Below are 17,875 nucleotides of genomic sequence, written 5' to 3'. Positions count from 1 at the left end.
ACACCGGCGCGTGACCAACGAGCCCTGAGGAATTACGCAACTCTATCATGCACACTTGCATATTTTATACAGATCATATTTTTTGCCCATAATTTTCTTTAAAAACAAGTGACACTGCAACACTTTATTTTTTCTGCCTTTTCATACTGATCGCCCCCCTGTTGCCCCCCACAAATTTACCGCCCCCATTAGAACCCAAATCGCCCACCTGGGGGCGAACGCCCCCAGGTTGGGAACCACTGCTCTAGATTCTTGACAGATTTGGCCAACTTTTAATCCAGAGTCAATGTGTCCCTTAGCAGATGGATGTTGATATGTTGTGCTTTACCTTGCTTTGCACTGGTTGTGATAAATCAGGCCACTCAGTTCTACAGATGTTGTATGGGCCTGCGTGGTGCAATACTAGCATTTTTTGCTAATGATTTTAATACATTTTTTCCTTCATATGTGCAATCTATTAATATTCACCAATCCCAAAGGGCTTGTAAACCGTTAAACTCCTACTTAGCTGAGCGGAGTACAGTATACCACACTGTCTGAGAATAAATGATTTGAAAAACACAAAAATCCAGTGTTCCTAGTTTTTTAATGCTCCTGTGTCTATAAGGATTATGCTGCCATCTAGTGGTAATTTCATCCAAGGCGCCTTTATGATGTTTAAGGATGATTACTGCACTCGAAGTTTGTAGGAGTTTCTTAGCTGCAGTTAATTTGCACTCTATATTCTTGCAAGACATTTTCCCTACACAGACCCATTATGTTTACTGTGCCAGAATTATCAAATGCTACAGCTAGAGGTAGTTAATTTGTATGTGCTACACATGATTTGTATTTACCTTAATTATCTTAAGGATAGCTCAGATAAAACTATTTCCCACATGCAGTCCTATCCTTATCAAATACTTCTGGTAAACATCAGTATATAAAATTCCATGTTGCAGGCATTTGTCGTATTTTAATTTAAAAAAAACTCCTGTAGATGAATGAATTCCAAGCGTTCCCATATTAGGGGGACCAGATGCTGACCAGTGACCACCTTTACAGAATAATTGCATTTCCTGAGCAAATCTATATAGTTTGTTTTTCCTCGAAATGTCTTCAGTATTAAAGAGGAACTTTACTGAATATAGCAGAATGGATAAAATTGCTTATATTTCATAAAATTAATTTCTGAATTATTTAATCAGGGTTTGCCCCATTGTAAAATCTTTTTCACCCCGATTTACGTTCTTAAATATATCACAGGTGGCAACATACCTGTACTTACTTCTGGCACAGCACATTACTGTGGAATGTTTGTTGTGTGTACAAAAGTGAGCAGAAACAACATCTGGTTTCCCAGAGTGCTTTGGGGTAGAAGGCTTTGTGAACTCATAGCCTAGGCTTTGAATCACTGGGAGGGCATAATATAATATATGAAGTGTTTCTGATGCTGAACTTGGGATATTTAACATCAAATTGGATATCCTGAATAATTTACTGGGAGAACTCTTTCAGGGCATAGCAGTATAGTTGGTCTAGTCCCTGCATATTCTGGTAAGCCGATGCAATTTGCACATGCAGATTTGTTGAGAGACATTTCTGCAGCCATTCTATAACAGGTGCTGCCTGGTTGAGTACACACCTCTTGTGTTCCTCCCATACAACAATTCAGTTATACCTTCCTTCTTGGGTGGTGAGGGGGGATAGGGTGAGGATGGCTCCCTGGGTGGTGGCAGTAGCCGTGGGGAAGATGTCTGAGCAATCATTGATGGTCGTCCCCCCCCCCCCCCCCCCCCTAACCTTAAAAAGAATTTCATTTATTTGGTAAAGCTTTCAGAACTCCTGCAATAAATGTGCAGGTCTACTTCTTGGTTTCTTGGGAGCATAGAAACATTTAACCTCCTGTATTTACATAGTTTCACACAACTCAGCACACCCATGGCACAGAGCTGACAGCTCAAATTACACTTGTGATTACTTAAGGGAGAATGAGTCAGTTCTCTCCTAATACACACAGGGTGGATTTTGCTGTGATTACCTTGTCTCCTGTGCAAGAGTTTAGGTCTGCTATAAGGTTAGGCGCTTACAGGGATGGCTAGGGTTAGACATGGGTGGGTCTTCTTTTTAGGCACTTATGGAGGGTATGGGGGGGGGGGGCGCAGGAAATGCATAGTAAAATATTGGTAATTTAAATTACCAATATTTTACTATTGGCGTTGCCATAAGGCGCCCAACTGAAGTGGTGGTGCTGTGATATGTACTCCCTAATGGGGAACGGCAAAGCAAGGTTCTGGTGATAGACCTCTCACTGCACACTTTGCTGCTTTTCTTTTCAGTATGTTAGTGGGGCTTTCCTGAAACTTTACCTACCCTGTGGTACCAGTCTATAAATGTGATCCTTTCTCCGGCTCCTCATTTGTTCTCTCTCTTGCCTTGCAGCTCCTCGGCAGTGCCGAATCTGTGGAGGTCTCGCCATGTATGAGTGCCGGGAGTGTTATGATGACAGTGAAATTTCTGCAGGCAAAATAAAGCAGTTCTGTAAAACGTGCAACACCCAAGTAAGTCCGATGTATAAAATACAAAGATCAGGCGCCACTCTTTCACTGGCAGGAAGAGCTAAGATGTCATTGTTTCAGAAAATATACATGGACTGCAATCGTTATATGTCGTGCATTTCCAGAGCAATACCTTAAAAGTGTTTTTCAGTTTCTCAGTCTATCCACAAGGTGCATATGGAAGTAGATCTGGGTTCATTTTGTGTCTATTGTCTGTGAGGTTGACCAAGGGGTGGGGTATTGAATTTCATGGCCGTTACTTTCTATGGCCATGATGTCAGAAATTCCACCAAGTGATCTTCTTTACAGCATGTAGACAACTGATTGATTTGAGTTTTATGGCATCCAGTGTGTAAAAATGTAACAGATTGGCTGGGAGTGGGTGGAACCAGAAAGGTGCTGCACTGAGATCCATGAAAGCGGACCTGAACTCTAGCACAGGAGAGAACACAAAGAAATCCACATTGCGTCTCTGCATGTGCTTGTAAAGAACAGCCTGCCTAATTCTCAGCAAGTAATGAGCTAGTGTAATTTGAGCTCCCAGCTGTCTGTGGAATTATATATAAACACAGGGGTTTAACCATTTATGTGCTCCCAGAAAACCAGGAAATAACTACACTGCAGCTTCTCTGAAGGAGCTCTATAAGCTGTAACAAGGAAATGTTTTTTTTGTGAAGGTTATTATGCTGTTGCTGATCTTTTAGAGCAGAGAGGCAGTACTGAGTTCAGCAAAAGGTAGGGTGGACTTCAATTTACAAGTACACATTCTTTAAAGAGAATCTGTATTGTTAAAATCGCACAAAAGTAAACATACCAGTGCGTTAGGGGACATCTCCTATTACCCTCTGTCACAATTTTGCCGCTCCCCGCCGCATTAAAAGTGGTTAAAAACAGTTTTAAAAAGTTTGTTTATAAACAAACAAAATGGCCACCAAAACAGGAAGTAGGTTGATGTACAGCATGTCCACACATAGAAAATACATCCATACACAAGCAGGCTGTATACACCCTTCCTTTTGTATCTCAAGAGATCATTGTGTGTTTCTTTCCCCCTTCTGCTCTCATGCACTGAAGTTTCAGGCTGCTCGTTTCTTCCTGCAAACAGCTTTGCCCTTGTCTGTAATCCTCAGTATGTGAAAGCCCAGCCAGCTCAGAGGATGATTTATCCAGCTTGTAAAAGATAAGAGAGAAGAGAGAAGCTGCACTAATCTAAATATCACACAGGCAGTGTGCAGAGAGTGGCCTGGAAGGGGGAGTTCATAGCAGAACCACAACACTGAAGAACTTGGCAGCCTTCCAGACACAGGCTGACAAGTCTGACAGGGGAAAGATACATTGATTTATTACAGAGACTGTTATAGTAGAAAGTGCTGCAGTAAGCCAGAACACATTACAATAGCTTTTGGAACTTGTAGGATGATAAAAAACAGGATGCAATTTTTGTTACGGAGTCTCTTTAAAGTGTACTTGAAATCTGTCTGGCTTCTTGTGAGTTTAAACTATTTCTATGTTCTCTGAGGCAGGATTATGTATATGTTACGGCCAGAACCCGAAGTTTGGCCACTTCTAGTTCTGGCCGGCCACTTCGGGTTCTGGCCGGCCAATGCGCGAAGTGGCCGCTGCGCTGCGGCCAATGTTAGAAATGGAATGATTCCTCTGACATTAATGTATCTTCTGCCCGTAGCGCAGCGGCCAACTGTAGAACAACTTAGTTCATTTAATGCAATTCAGCCGGCGGCAATGTAACAATTCAAGCCGCCGGCTTTTTCTCTGCCTCTCTCTCTCCTCTTATGGCCAGCCGGCGGGGACACGCGTGTCTCCCCGGGAGTCGTTCGTCGCACCAGGAAAGCAGAACGGGGAGGCTGCAGACATGGCAGGATTCCCTGCCGCAACGAACGACTCCGGGGGGGACACTCGTGTCCCCGCCCGGCTGCCCATAGGAGAGAGCGAGAGAGGCGGGCGGGGGGGGGGGGGGGGGGGAGAAGGAGGAGAGAGAGGCAGAGAAAAAGCCGGCGGCTTGAATTGTTACATTGCCGCCGGCTGAATTGCATTAAATGAACTAAATTGTTCTACGTTTGGCCGCTGCGCTGCGGCCAGAAGATACATTAATGTCAGAGGAATCATTCCATTTCTAACATTGGCCGCAGCGCAGCGGCCACTTCGCGCATTGGCCGGCCAGAACCCGAAGTGGCCGGCCAGAACTAGAAGTGGCCAAACTTCGGGTTCTGGCCGTAACATGTACACTGTTTGTTTCATTCTGAGATAGCCCATTCCTCAGAAATCTACAGTTCCCTCCTCCAGTTGGCAGCAGTAGCTCTGCACTTGCTACTGTGCAGGGGCAAGCTCTCTGTGCAGTGCGGCTGTTCATGCTTGGGGGTGTGGCCTCAAGCTTTCCAAGGGTCCCAGCGAGAAGTGGTGGTCTGTACGAAGACATGGGTAAAGGGCCGGTTCGAGCTACAATGGGGCCCCGGGGCAAAAGTAACTTGGGGGGGCCCTAGCAATCACCCCCACATAGCCCCGAAGCCAACTCCCAGGACCCATCCCACTGCACTTCCAGCCACACAAAATCAATTAGGTTTCCATCATTGTCCCCAAAAGCATTGTTAGGGACTCCATTATTCCCCTCCTCTTTTCCTTTAAAAATTCAGAGTGTATACACAGTGGGGTCTTGCCTAATCCAGGCAGGACACAGGAAGCAGCACCATGCTCTAGGCTTTCTCCCCACACCGCCTCTCTTCCTGATTCCCTGCCCTGCTGGCATTTCACCATAGCTTGGGGGGGGGACCTTAGGGGGCCCCTACAGTTTCTGGGGCCCTGGGGCTATTGCCTACTTTGCCCCTGTGGAAGCACCAGCCCTCCATTGAACTCACAGTTTTGCTTTAACAGATTATTAGTCATAATGAAGGGGTTGCCATTATCGGAATTTGGAGAAAGCAAGATTGCAGCACCATAACAGAAACAATCCGTAGCTATAGGCAGGAAACCTCTCAGAGTTCAGTCTGTGTCCCATGCACTCAGCATCCAAAACTGGCCCTGCTGTTAACTAGAGATGGCCCTGCCTAGGAGAACTCCCAGAGTAGCATGTGATCTTTGATCAGCTGATAGATTTGTAAGGCTAGTCGTGATCATGCGTTAAACCATGACAGCAAATCAGAATCTTACAAATCAATCAGTTGATCAAACTGATCATATGCTTTTCCATGAGTTCACGTAGGCAGGGCCATCCCTACTGTCCCTGAATTCACCTCTACAGCTTCAGATTACAAAACCGAAGACCAGGCCAAAGACCAGAAGATCCAATAGCTTTTGTGAACGCTTACATTTATCCAGGTGATGGTATAACCAAAGAAAAAATAAGGTAGCTGCAAGTGACATATTATCACTCTTTTATAGAAATGTCATCTGTGGTGTCTGAAACACTAGAGACATGAATCACACACAGACCTTTCCAACCGGACAGTAATCTTGCTTTTAATTTTTGAACAATTTTATAAAAGTCTAAATCTAATATGCCGTCACTGAGCTCATTCCACAGACAGCAGGGTGCATGATGGTGTGTTGAGTGTGGAGCAGTACAGCTTCATTCAATGTATACATCTCCAGTGCTAGATAGTGTACGTAGCCATACTGTATTTTGTTCATGGTGTTGCACTGTACTGCCTGGGCAGTTGTGAGCATGTCCTTGGGTTTTTGGCCAGCTATGTTTTTTTTTTTTTTTTTGAAACTCGACCTGTTTCTTTTCCCTGTAGGTTCACCTACACCCGAAAAGGCAGCACCACAAGTTCAATCCTGTGTCCCTTCCCAAAGAACTGCCAGACTGGGACTGGAGACACGGTTGTATACCGTACCAGAAGATGGACTTGTTTGCAGTTTTGTGCATCGAGACAAGTCATTATGTGGCATTTGTGAAATATGGCAGAGATGACTCTGCTTGGGTGTTTTTTGACAGCATGGCTGATCGTGATGGTAGGTTTTGTGATGGCTTCCAACTTACCTTTATCATTCACTTCTATTTCTGTTACTTCAACTTTTTTTTTAAAGGTGCTTTGTGGCAGTTATATTATATTATATTATATAGGTAATTACTATACTAAAGGTAAAGGTTATTAATATAATGTAATTGAAATAAATACATTACCTTTTAAATGGTGATGACCCTGTAACAGCATCCTGGTCAGCACTCCTAGTAATACATAGTAATGTTACTAGAGCCAATGACCAGACCGATAGCAAAGACTCCAATACATAATACCGATGCCAATTAAAAAAAAAAAGAGTCCTGTTAAGTTAAAAGTATTGTCTTTTGGGGCTAAACTTTTTTTTTTTTTTATTTAAAAACCGCATTGTGTAGCTGTGTTTGCCTGCAGCTCTGTACCTATCCATACAGACTGGAGACATGTAGTGCCTTCGTAGTTTCCAGTTGGCACACTGAGGAATAAGTGGCTCTTTGCCTACTTCCTGTGAGCTTCTCACATAGAGGATGCTTGATATGTGCTTCAATGCAGGGATGCTGGGAATTTAATTGGGCTTCTATTGTTATTCCTGCATGGTCATGGTTGACTTGCCCACCATCTGAATCAAAAACGAGATTGCTTTTAGTGCACTTTCTATGTTTCTCTGGCCCATTGGACAAATATTGCTTTTGTTGCAAAGGGGGGGGGGGGTCTACTTTTTAAATGCTCTATGTGCACATCTGCAGATTTTCTCCCGCTTACTGCCAGAGAAAACCCATTCTCCCAACTGTAAGAAATATGATTCCATGGGGGTGAGGTCATCTGTGATCCCCACTGAAACCATGCCATCCTAGAGACTCAAGGCCAGTGGCTAGTAAATAAATACATTCACATAAATGGATGATGAGTGATAACAGAGGGGCCAAATTAGAGTAAAATGTTTAAAAACAGTTTAAAAGGAGGGGGGTTAGTGGTTACCACCCTCAGGTATTTAATGACCAGCCAATGAGTCGTTATATATAAACAATATAATTTAAAATCTCCAGCTTGCCTGGAGATTTTAAAATAAATTATATTGTTTATATATAACGACTCATTGGCTGGTCATTAAATACCTGAGGGTGGTAACCACCAACCCCCCTCCTTTTAAACCGGTTTTAAACATTTTACTCTAATTTGGCGCCTCTATTATCACTCATCATCCATTGATCTAGTCCACCCTTAGTGGAGGGGTGTATCCCCATTTCTTCTGTCTACAGAGAGCGACTTTCTAATACCTGAGTGGGTTCAGATTATAATTCTCCCCATCTGCACTTCCAGTGGTTGCCTTAGTGGTAACCCAGACTTGTGAGTATATTACTTGTAGTTGTTTTGTCTTATTCCATTTTATCTGGATGTACTGCACTATATTGGGCTCTCGGTTTCAAATCTTTACATTTTTCCAAACATTCACATAAATGTACACCTAAATCCTCATATATAATCCCATACATACTGGGGCATTTCTGTCGACTGGCAGGGATTGGTACACGATTTTTGGGTGACAGTGCAGTGCCAATGCTGCAAAGATGTGGCACTAGCCCCAAGACTAGTATTTTGCTGTGGAGAGGAGTGGCGGTACAACGAGTGGCACATGACGGAGGAGTTTCCCATGGGAAGGGGAGCAAGGTGAACAATGCGATTGAGAAGTGGGTGATTTTTAGCGGGTGTCACGTGGCTACTGTACACACACTGGTAGCTTTCAAGATTCTTGTTCAAGGAAGTCTTATCATCCGCCGCAGCTGAGTTCTAAAGAGCTTGGTTCATAGCTTTAGGGCAGAGAAATTAATACAAGCACAAATTAGAACTGTGTACAAGATTTAAAGGTTGCCCTGCCTGTAGGTGTATTTTTAACATGAAATGTTTTGTATTGAAGAATAGAACACAATACAATAAAAGAATCCATAGTTAATGGTGAGTGGGAGAGTAAACTGTGGAGTCCTTTTGTCATGGGGCATAAAGGCAGCTGTTCTAGAATAAACTTAAGAAATAAAGGTTCAAGCATGTCTAATATTAATTCCTTTTTTCTTTTCCTCCAGGTGGGCAAAATGGGTTTAACATTCCACAAGTCACTCCTTGTCCAGAGGTTGGGGAATACCTGAAAATGTCCTTGGAGGAACTCCACGCCTTAGACTCTCGAAACATTCAGGGCTGTGCAAGGCGGCTCCTGTGCGATGCCTACATGTGCATGTACCAGAGCCCCACCATGAGTTTATACAAGTAAATACACTTATCTGTCTTTTCCACAGCAGTATGTTATTTCACAGCCGAGGAGAATGGGCCTTAACTCAGTAGCTTTTTTTTTTAACCTGCCATGTTGAAAGATGTTGTTCAGTGGACTGAGACATACCAGTCTCTCAATATTTCTGTATCCCGTTGGTTGTTCTTACGTTTCACCTTATGGCCATATCACGCTAGCACATTAGCAGCCGCCTTGCATAACACTGTTAAAATTTCAGCTGGAAATGTTGCTGTTGTTGTTACTACAAGCTTTCACATAGGTTAGCAAATCCTCTTGGCAATCCAACCAGTATCTGCATTCCTTGGCCACTGTTTGGTAAAAGCTGTGTTACCTTGTGTAAGCAAACACAAGTAGTAAAATTTGGTTAAAGGTGCCCATACACTCGTCAGATTGGCAGAAGATAGATAAGAAATGCATCTGATGATCTATCTGATGTGTTTTTAGAACATTTTTTACCAGGATAGAATTCCAATAGATTTCAGTTTGAAATCTGTTGAAATTCAATCTGATGGCATTTTTTTGCCATCAGCTTTCCATTAAGGCCAATGCAAACTGATAAGCAATCTCATCAGATCGACCTAAATTTTCCACCCTGCAAGTTCGATGGAAATCCATCGAAATCGATCGAAATCGGCCGTCGATCGGTCGATTGGCCAACCGATTTGCGATCGATCGCGATCGATCGGTCAGCCAGAAAATCGGCTGAGTGTATGGGCTGCTTAAATGTGCGTATTATTGGTAATATCTGCATACTAACAGATAAAGTTTCTAGGATAGTGATTAGAAGGGGATTTAGATATAGGCAATGTAGATTAGTGTTTCAGAAATGATTCAGAAACCATACACAGAGGCTGTGTCAATGGTGGCTTAACCCCCCCACGCCGTGGCCTGTGTGCTTCAAGTTCGTGTTCCGAGGCATTTAGATGCAGAATACTAATCCCTAGTACGATCAAACTGAGAACCTGCATTGGGGAGAGGCTGCAGGGCTGAAAGGCTACATTGTGCCCCGAGAAGCTGCATTGAGCACCAAGAAGCTGCATTGTACACTGAGAAGCTGCATTATAAAAGTGAACTGCTTGCTTGTTTTTGTTTTTTTTGGCAAGAATGTCACCATGGTTTAAGAGGGTATTCTGGCTTTTGGGACTCCACAGGTTTTGTTAGGGTATGCTGGCTCCAGTCCTTCTCAAGGGTTCTCACCTGCTCTGCTACAGCCAATCATGCATAACCACTAATGTGACATAACTATGCATGCATGGCTGGAGCAGAGTGATTCCTGTACTCCTCTCCACTAAACAGCAGAGTCATAGGAGGTGGGGATTGAGAGGTGATATTTTATATATGATCTGACTCTCCCACACCAGGTACCTGTAGGCACAAGCCTACAGTGCCTGGGGGGGAGGGGGGGGGGGGAGAGAGAGATCTGTCCTGCCTTACATACTTCTATAGGCAAATAAACAGTTGGTGAGATAGAGCGATTTGATAGCTGTTTGGCTACTTGGACTTTGTACACTTCTGAAGAGGCCATCATGACTTCTGCCAACCCCTCCCCCCCCCCAACCCCCTGGGTTTACTTACAGTTTGGAATTTATTTTAATTGTTGTTTTGGTGTGTCACTTGAATATGTGTGATATTAGCATTCATAGCTTTTCAGTAAACAAGGGGGTTGCTGAGCTTTGTTTCAACTCCAGGTATGACACCTGGTCTGCCAGTGCACAATCCCTCTGCGGATCACCACTCCACCACGGTATATACAAATAGAAATGAAGGAGGCACTCAACTGGCGTATAAACTTGCGTTTATCAGAATAGTAGCAAACATGACATGTTTCGGGGTTTCCCCCTTCCTCATAGCTTTTTTCCCTTCTTTTTTTGGGAGTGAAATGTTAAATGCTTACCTCGGTACAGGGAAATCTTTGGATCCTCCAGAGCAGAGGTCCCCAAATGTTTTGAGTTGAGGGCCAGGTCAACATACTTCAGACTGCTGGGGGGCTTAGTATACATAAAATGATGTAGAAGTCTTTGCGGGCCAAACAGTGAAGCATACCCAGGTGACAACCTGCAGTCCAATTGGGCAGCAGTGTCACCTGATGTGGAATTTGATTGGAGACCAGTAGATTTTTGGCTTCCATGTTGATGGGTGGTGCCAGCACTGCTATTCTATATGCAGACAACTAATATTTAAAGATGTAGCTGACCGCATCTAGAAGAAATAGTGTGTGTGGCCTCGGGGGCTGCATTCGGTCCGTGGGCCTCAGTTTAAAGACCACTGCTCCAGAGGCTTCCCACATCCTTCTGCACCCTGGGACCATCTGAAAGCTGGCCGATGTGCTCCTGCATGATAATGAGCATAACCACACTACTACTGTGCAGGCTTCAGACTGCCTCCGCAAAGAGCTACTTCGCCTCAGAAGAGAATGCCAAGCCCACTTTGCCCTGTGCTACTGCACAAGCGCAAAATCCATTCTGCCGGGAGCCGGGAACATACAGCGGGACATCACCTGAGCCCCAGTCAGCCTCCATTGGATGAGTAGCGTAGATATTCTACGCTTAAAATCTGCCTGGTTACATAAGTGCACATTCCAATATGCACAGAGGCACTTTGCTGAAGGTCTTATGCTATGTAATATAGTTTATGTATTTTGGCTTTGAGAATCTGTTTTGTGTGAAATTAAAGTTTGAAAAGCAGCTGATGTGAAAAAGCCTGCTTCACTACCTGGGGTGGCTGCTCCAAAAATCATAATCCACCTATATAATATGGTGGCCTACATCTGGTGAGCAGCCACTGTGTGGGGATTGGGAAGTGAAGTCACTGTGAGCAATAGCACCAATCATACAGTGGTTCTGTGTCTCCCACACGGAAGGATCAGATCACAGCCGAGGAGAGTGGAAATTCTTTGTTTGCAGAATGATCATGGGGGAGTCAAGAATGGTATATTCCCTGTTTAAAACTCATAACCCACCTGAAGTCTGAAGTGGTCATTATCTGGTGAGTGTTGGAGATTATACTGTGGAACACTTCACTGAGAGTGGCATTGTGTAGTTGTTTTATATGTTATTACCTTGTGTTGTAGAAATGTTTGTGTTATTCAAATTTCATGGTGGAGATAACAGCAGCTATACTCAACATCTGACAACTATTAAAAACCAGAGCAAACTGACATACATACACTTGCAATCCAAGAAACAGGTCGCTGCAGCCACTGCACCTACTGTGATCGGGAGCAAAGCGCCAGTAGTCATTACAAATTCCACTGCATCATTATCAGAACAGAAGTCAAATGTTTTATTAAAGCAGTTGTGGAGAAACAGCAATACAGCTGAAGCATATCAGAGCAAACTCATAGCTCCTTATTCATAGCTATCACTAAGGCGCCATAAATTTGCTCTGATATGCATGAGCATTGTGGTTTGTCCACAATTGCTTCAATAAAAATTGGACTTTTATCCGGAAATTGGTGCAGTTGAATTCTTATCTACTACATACATACAATTCACTATAAATTAGCACCGTAGGTTTGCATTACCAACAGAAAAATTACATCTTTACCAGGTGTATATTTCTGTTTGTTAAGCCCCGTACACATAATCCCACCGGAGACAGTACAGGGCACACACTGCATAAATGCATAATTAGCCTGCAGGCTAGCAGCTCATTCTGTTGCTAAGTTGTGGAAGGGGGGTGGCAGAGGGATGACGGATCGGTGCACGAGTGATGTCACGCTGTGACAAGGTGAGCGGAGAGAACAATAGCCAGCAATCAGCCAACTCAATTCACCTCACAGATTTAGACACCGAAGGCCACTGTACACACTTTATTCTCAGCAGAGGGTAGTAGTTAGCAAATAGCTTTTGCCCAGTTTCATCTACTACTATGTGTACAGGACTTTGTGTAAGGCTCTACTATGTGTAAGGTTCACTAAAAATCACGTGCAGTTAGTGAGTGTGAAAATGCATTTGCCACACATTTAATGAAAGAAAGTCAATGTAAAATTGCATTTTTGCTGTAAATTGCTTTTTCACATCCACATTTTTGCGTGCATGAAAAAAAATACTTCTTGCAGCATAAATTCGCACAAGGCATGCAATTTCACACCAACTTTCATTAGTTATTCCTGAAAAAAAATGCATGCATACAAACGCACATTTTAACGCAAAAAAATAAAATAAAAAATGCAAAAAAACATTCAGTATCACGCATTAGGTGTGAACCTTCCTTTATTGTGTAACAGATTCACTTATTTGCATTAATGATATCACAGAAAGTGAAGGGAGATTAAATTAAAAGTTTATCACTAAAATTGTAACCTTTCTCTGCTTATTTGAAGACTTAAAGGTGTTCTGTGGATTGTAAAAAAAAAAGAAAACTGACACTTACCTAGGGCTTCTGTCAGCCCCCTGTAGACGTCATATCCCACACCGTCCTCCTCCGTTCCCCACCGCCAGTCCCAGTCCAATTGATCCAGACAATCAACTGCGGCTGGCCGGCCGTAGCCGTGCGCATGCTCACTCCCGCTGCGTCATTGGGAGCTTACTGCGCAGGTGCAGTATGAGAAAACCTCATATTGCGCAATAAGCTCTTTGAGACGTGAGCGGGAGTGAGCATTATTTGTCTAGTTGGATGAATAATAGACTTGTGCCAGCGGCAGGGAACATGACAGCTGCAGGAGGCTGATAGAAGCCCCAGGTAAGTGTCAGTTTGTTTGTTTATGATCCATAGAACCCCTTTAAGTTTTTGTTGGAATCTAGTTTTGAGAATTATTGCGTGACTGGCTCTAAAAACTGGGAAAAAAAACCCCACACATATGACAGTGGAGCTGTCAAACTCCGGAGGTTACGTAGTATTTAAGATGTAAAACTTTCCTAGATCTTGCTAATTGAAATCACCTTTTGTGTCCTGTAAAACGCTTGCTCTGCTGTCACATTTACATCATATCTCGTTCAGGAGCCATTTAATGGATTCCTGAATCCGTGATTATTGTGAGCCAATCACAGTAATCTTACTGCAAAATAGGAAAAGGATGGTTCTATTCCTTATGGGGCCAGAACTAGCCAGTATGGTAATTAAAGAAAAAATGTCTATGCCTATGTAGTCCAGCGCAGCAGTTTGTCTACCCAGCCCTCCAGGGTGTCTCTGTAAGATTCGTAAGATCGCTGATCACAGATAGTCTTTCACATTTGCGCTTTAATGCACAGAAGCCTGCGACTACAGTTGTGGTCTGCAATCTTATGGAGGGAACAACTGCACCCTGGAGGGCAGCGAAACTGCTGCACTGGACCACATTGACTTCTGGGGGCAGCCCCAGGTAAATAAAGCTTAACTTTTTTTTTTTAATCACCTTGGATATCCTTTAATATCAATTACACAAAATGGTGTAAAGCTAAATATCTGTGATGGATACAATAAATGAACAATATCTTACAAACAGCATAGCATGTGGCTAGTTCAAGAGAAATTACCTCACAAAAATGGAACTTAGAAGTTACCAGTAAAGGTCAAGCAATAAGAAAACCAGACTCAGCCCATGGATTGGGGAAAATCGTTTGGATTGCAAGAATCCGATAATTCTAGGACTCTATAAAGCATATTAACATGGTGATACAGAAATACTGAGAGATTGGTGTGTGACTGGTTTATTAAAAACTACTGTCTGATGAGTTTTTACAGCAGTCTGCTCAGCACAGGCTGTAGGCCTATTATAAGGGGGGAGGAGCTAAGATTATTTTTTTATTTGTGTTTGTGGACGATGATGATTCTGAAGGCGATGTGGCACCAGAACTGTTCTTTTGCTACTGAGACTATGACCGGAGCGCCACGGGGGTTGCTTGTTACAGATTTATGCCTACAACAGCAACTCACAACGCAACTTTCTTACACAAAACTCATCACCTGTGTTCCTTAACATATCTGTTCTGAATAAACAAATTACCGTACAGTTCATCTGCAGCCTATTTTGCACTTCATTTAGTCCTAGGTTTTTTTTTTGTCTTTTAAGTTATATTGAATGTATGTAACAGGAAGGAACAATTGCTGAAGCTTTAACTCTTAACTGAATTTTAATGTGTTCTTTACTTGTTTGAAATAAATATATTAAACTGCACAAATGAAATTTAAGTTTTCATTTTAGCGTGTTTTTGTTGTTATTTCAAATCTAGCAGTAGAGTATCTTTATTCTTGAGCATTTGTCCGTTTGACCACTAGGCCTGGATTGGCAGCTAAATGCTGGAGATATTATTGGATTATGGAGTATTCACATGTATTTGGCTGTTACAGGAAATGTCATCCAATCCACACACCCACCCACACTTACCCGGGGCTTCCTCCAGCCCCTTGCAACTGATATATCCCACGCTGCAACTCTGCACTGGCTAGAGTCCTGGGCCATCGGCTGAGGCCAACCTCAAGGTTGTCAATCAAGTCCACGTTGTCCAGAGTACTGCGCAGGAGCAGTAGTTCTGTGCGGGTGTTTTGCCCGACATTTCCTTTAAAGGGACCCTGAGATCAAAGTGTTACAGACACTGCAATATTTATTTACTTTTAAATAATGTAAGTTGCCTGGTTTTACCCTGATCTGTCTAATGCTTTTAGCCATAGACCCTGAACAAGCATGCATATCAGGTGCTCTGACACAAGTCTGGCTGGATAAGCTACATGATTGTTTGTGTTATGACTCACACACTACTAATACTGCCAGAAGTTTTTAACAGGATTACCAAGCAACTGGTATTGTTTAAGGAAAAAAAATATGGCAGCCTACATAAACATAACTACGCAATTTTCTGGCTTTTGCTTGATGGGCTGGCCTGCTGCCCCCATAGCATTCCCTGTCCTTGTAGTGGACCTCCACCCATAGGCCTCCCAATGACACACCACAACTCCAGGAGGGTATGATGAGAGCTGGGTGCCTCAATAGGGATATTCTGAGAGCTGTGGTTTATCAATGGAGCCATGCAGGGTGCCTCTATGGAGCATATATAGACATATACTGTCCATACATATAACCATATACACATGCTGGGTACCATGCTGCTGTGGTGCCTCTATGGAACATGCTGGATGTTAAAGGGGAACTGAAGAGAGAGGTATATGGAGGCTGTTATGTTTATTTCCTTTTAATCAATACCAGTTGCCTGGCAGCCCTGCTGGTCTATTTATCTGCAGTAGTATCTGATTAAAACCAGAAACAAGCATGCAGCTAGTCTTGTCAGATCAGACTTATAAGTCTGAACCACTGAAACACCTGATCTGCTGCATGCTTGTTCAGGGGCTATGGCTAATAGTATTAGAGGCAGAGGATCAGCAGGGCTGCCAGGAAACTGGTTTTGTCTAAAAGGAAATAAACATGACAGCCTCCATATACCTCTCTCTTCAGTTCCCCTTTAAAGGGAACCTAAACTGAGAAGGATATGGATTTTTCCTTTTAAAATAATACCAGTTGCCTGACTCTCCTCCTGATCCTGTGTCTCTAATACTTTCAGCCACAGTCCCTGAACAAGCATGCAGATCAGGTGCTCTGACTGAAGTCAGACTGGATTAGTTGTGTGATTCAGCCTCCCCTGTAGCTAAAGAGATCAGCCGGGCTGCCAGGCAACTGGTATTGTTTAAAAGGAAACATCCATATCCCTCTCAGTTTAGATTCCCTTTAAGGTGTTATGTTGGAAGCTGTAGTGCTTGGAACCTTCATGTTCATGGTTATGCATTGTTGTGTGTGTCCACACTGTTCCTCTCCCCAGCACAGCAGGTGGAACTACTCATCACTTCCATCCACTCTCCAAGTCTGGAGACATCCTTTGTAGCTGGCAATTTACCCTCTAGCATCTGAGAAGCAGACACTAGGAACTCTTTTCAGACACTAGGGGAAGAAACCGGGTACAAATATTGGCAGAAATTGGACACGAAGCTGCCGGATGTGAGGGCTGGTGCATACCGAGCGGGTTTTTTGGCGTTTTTACAGCCGCTTGCGGCTTGGTTAATGTATCACAATGCGGTGGTTCACACCAGAGCGGGAGGCGTTTTGCAGAAACGCATACTCCCGGGGTGAGTAATTTTTTGGATTGCGGAGGCGTTTCTGCCTCCAATGTAAAGTATAGGAAAAACGCAAACCACTCTGAAAAACGGCAATTCAGAGCAGTTTTGCAGGCGTTGTTGTTACAGAAGCTGTTCAGTAACAGCTTTACTGTAACAATATCTGAAATATGGTACATTAAATCCGCAGCAGCAATCCACAAAACGCTAGCAAAACGCCTCATAAAAATAAAAAACGGTTCAAAATCTGCTAGCATTTTGCAGATCTGCTAGCGGGTTTTGGTGTGCCCCAGGCCTGACTGTGCGGAGACATCCCGAGCACCCCAGGATAGATCTGTGGCAAGTGCTTTGGGGCTAGCAATGCCCTTGATCAAATCCTTCCGCACACTATAGATTTTCAATAGATCTCAGCATGAAAATCTGTGGGACCCCCTGGTCTTCCTATCGGTGTGTATATCCTCTCTCAGAACCTTAAGGCTCATACACACATGAGACATTAGTCTTTTGAAAATGAAAGATCACAGACTATACTTACCACCCTTCATGTAGTATGAGAGCCATACCTACACAGTCTATTCTATGGAGCTGAACTCCCCATCAGAAAAAAAATCTTTGCAAGATGCTGCACACACTCAAAAGATCTGTAGCTGCAAAATATCTGTTCCTGCCAAAAATCCATTCCTGCAAAAACTGACATTCATCTGCAGATCAGATCCACCAGGATGGATTTTCAGATCTGTTGATAATTGTCTGATCTGCAGATGAATGTCAGTTAAATCATGTGTGTATGATGATCTGCAGATCTCATAGACTATCATTGCAATTTGCAGGAATGGATTTTTGGCAGGAACAGATCTTTTGCAGCTACAGATCTTTTGAGTGTGTGCAGCATCTTTCTGTGCAGCATCTTGCAAAGATTTTTTTTCTGATGGGGAGTTCAGCTCCATAGAAAAGACTGTGTAGATATGGCTCTCATACTACATGAAGGGTGGTAAGATTGGTCTGTGATCTTTCATTTTCCAAAGACTATGGTCTGATGTGTGTATGCACCCTTACACTCACCTGTCCGCAAGTTTGTGTCT

General features: G+C 43.3%; 1 protein-coding gene across 3 annotated transcripts in view; it reads left to right on the top strand.

Moving 5' to 3' along the window:
* Positions 1-14,887, top strand: part of CYLD (CYLD lysine 63 deubiquitinase) — a 101,408-nt gene extending 86,521 nt beyond the window's left edge. For all 3 annotated transcript variants that reach the window (XM_068260754.1, XM_068260752.1, XM_068260753.1), the window contains 3 exons: positions 2,422-2,540; positions 6,287-6,503; positions 8,569-14,887. In XM_068260754.1, coding sequence (XP_068116855.1) covers positions 2,422-2,540; positions 6,287-6,503; positions 8,569-8,753 — 521 coding nt within the window. In that variant the 3' untranslated portion in view covers positions 8,754-14,887. The remainder of the gene's footprint in view (positions 1-2,421; positions 2,541-6,286; positions 6,504-8,568) is intronic.
* Positions 14,888-17,875: the final 2,988 nt, after the last annotated feature.

The sequence above is a fragment of the Hyperolius riggenbachi genome, chromosome 11 (genome assembly GCF_040937935.1).
Source record: "Hyperolius riggenbachi isolate aHypRig1 chromosome 11, aHypRig1.pri, whole genome shotgun sequence".
Taxonomy (NCBI): domain Eukaryota; kingdom Metazoa; phylum Chordata; class Amphibia; order Anura; family Hyperoliidae; genus Hyperolius; species Hyperolius riggenbachi.
This window is presented reverse-complemented; position numbering and strand designations above follow the sequence as displayed.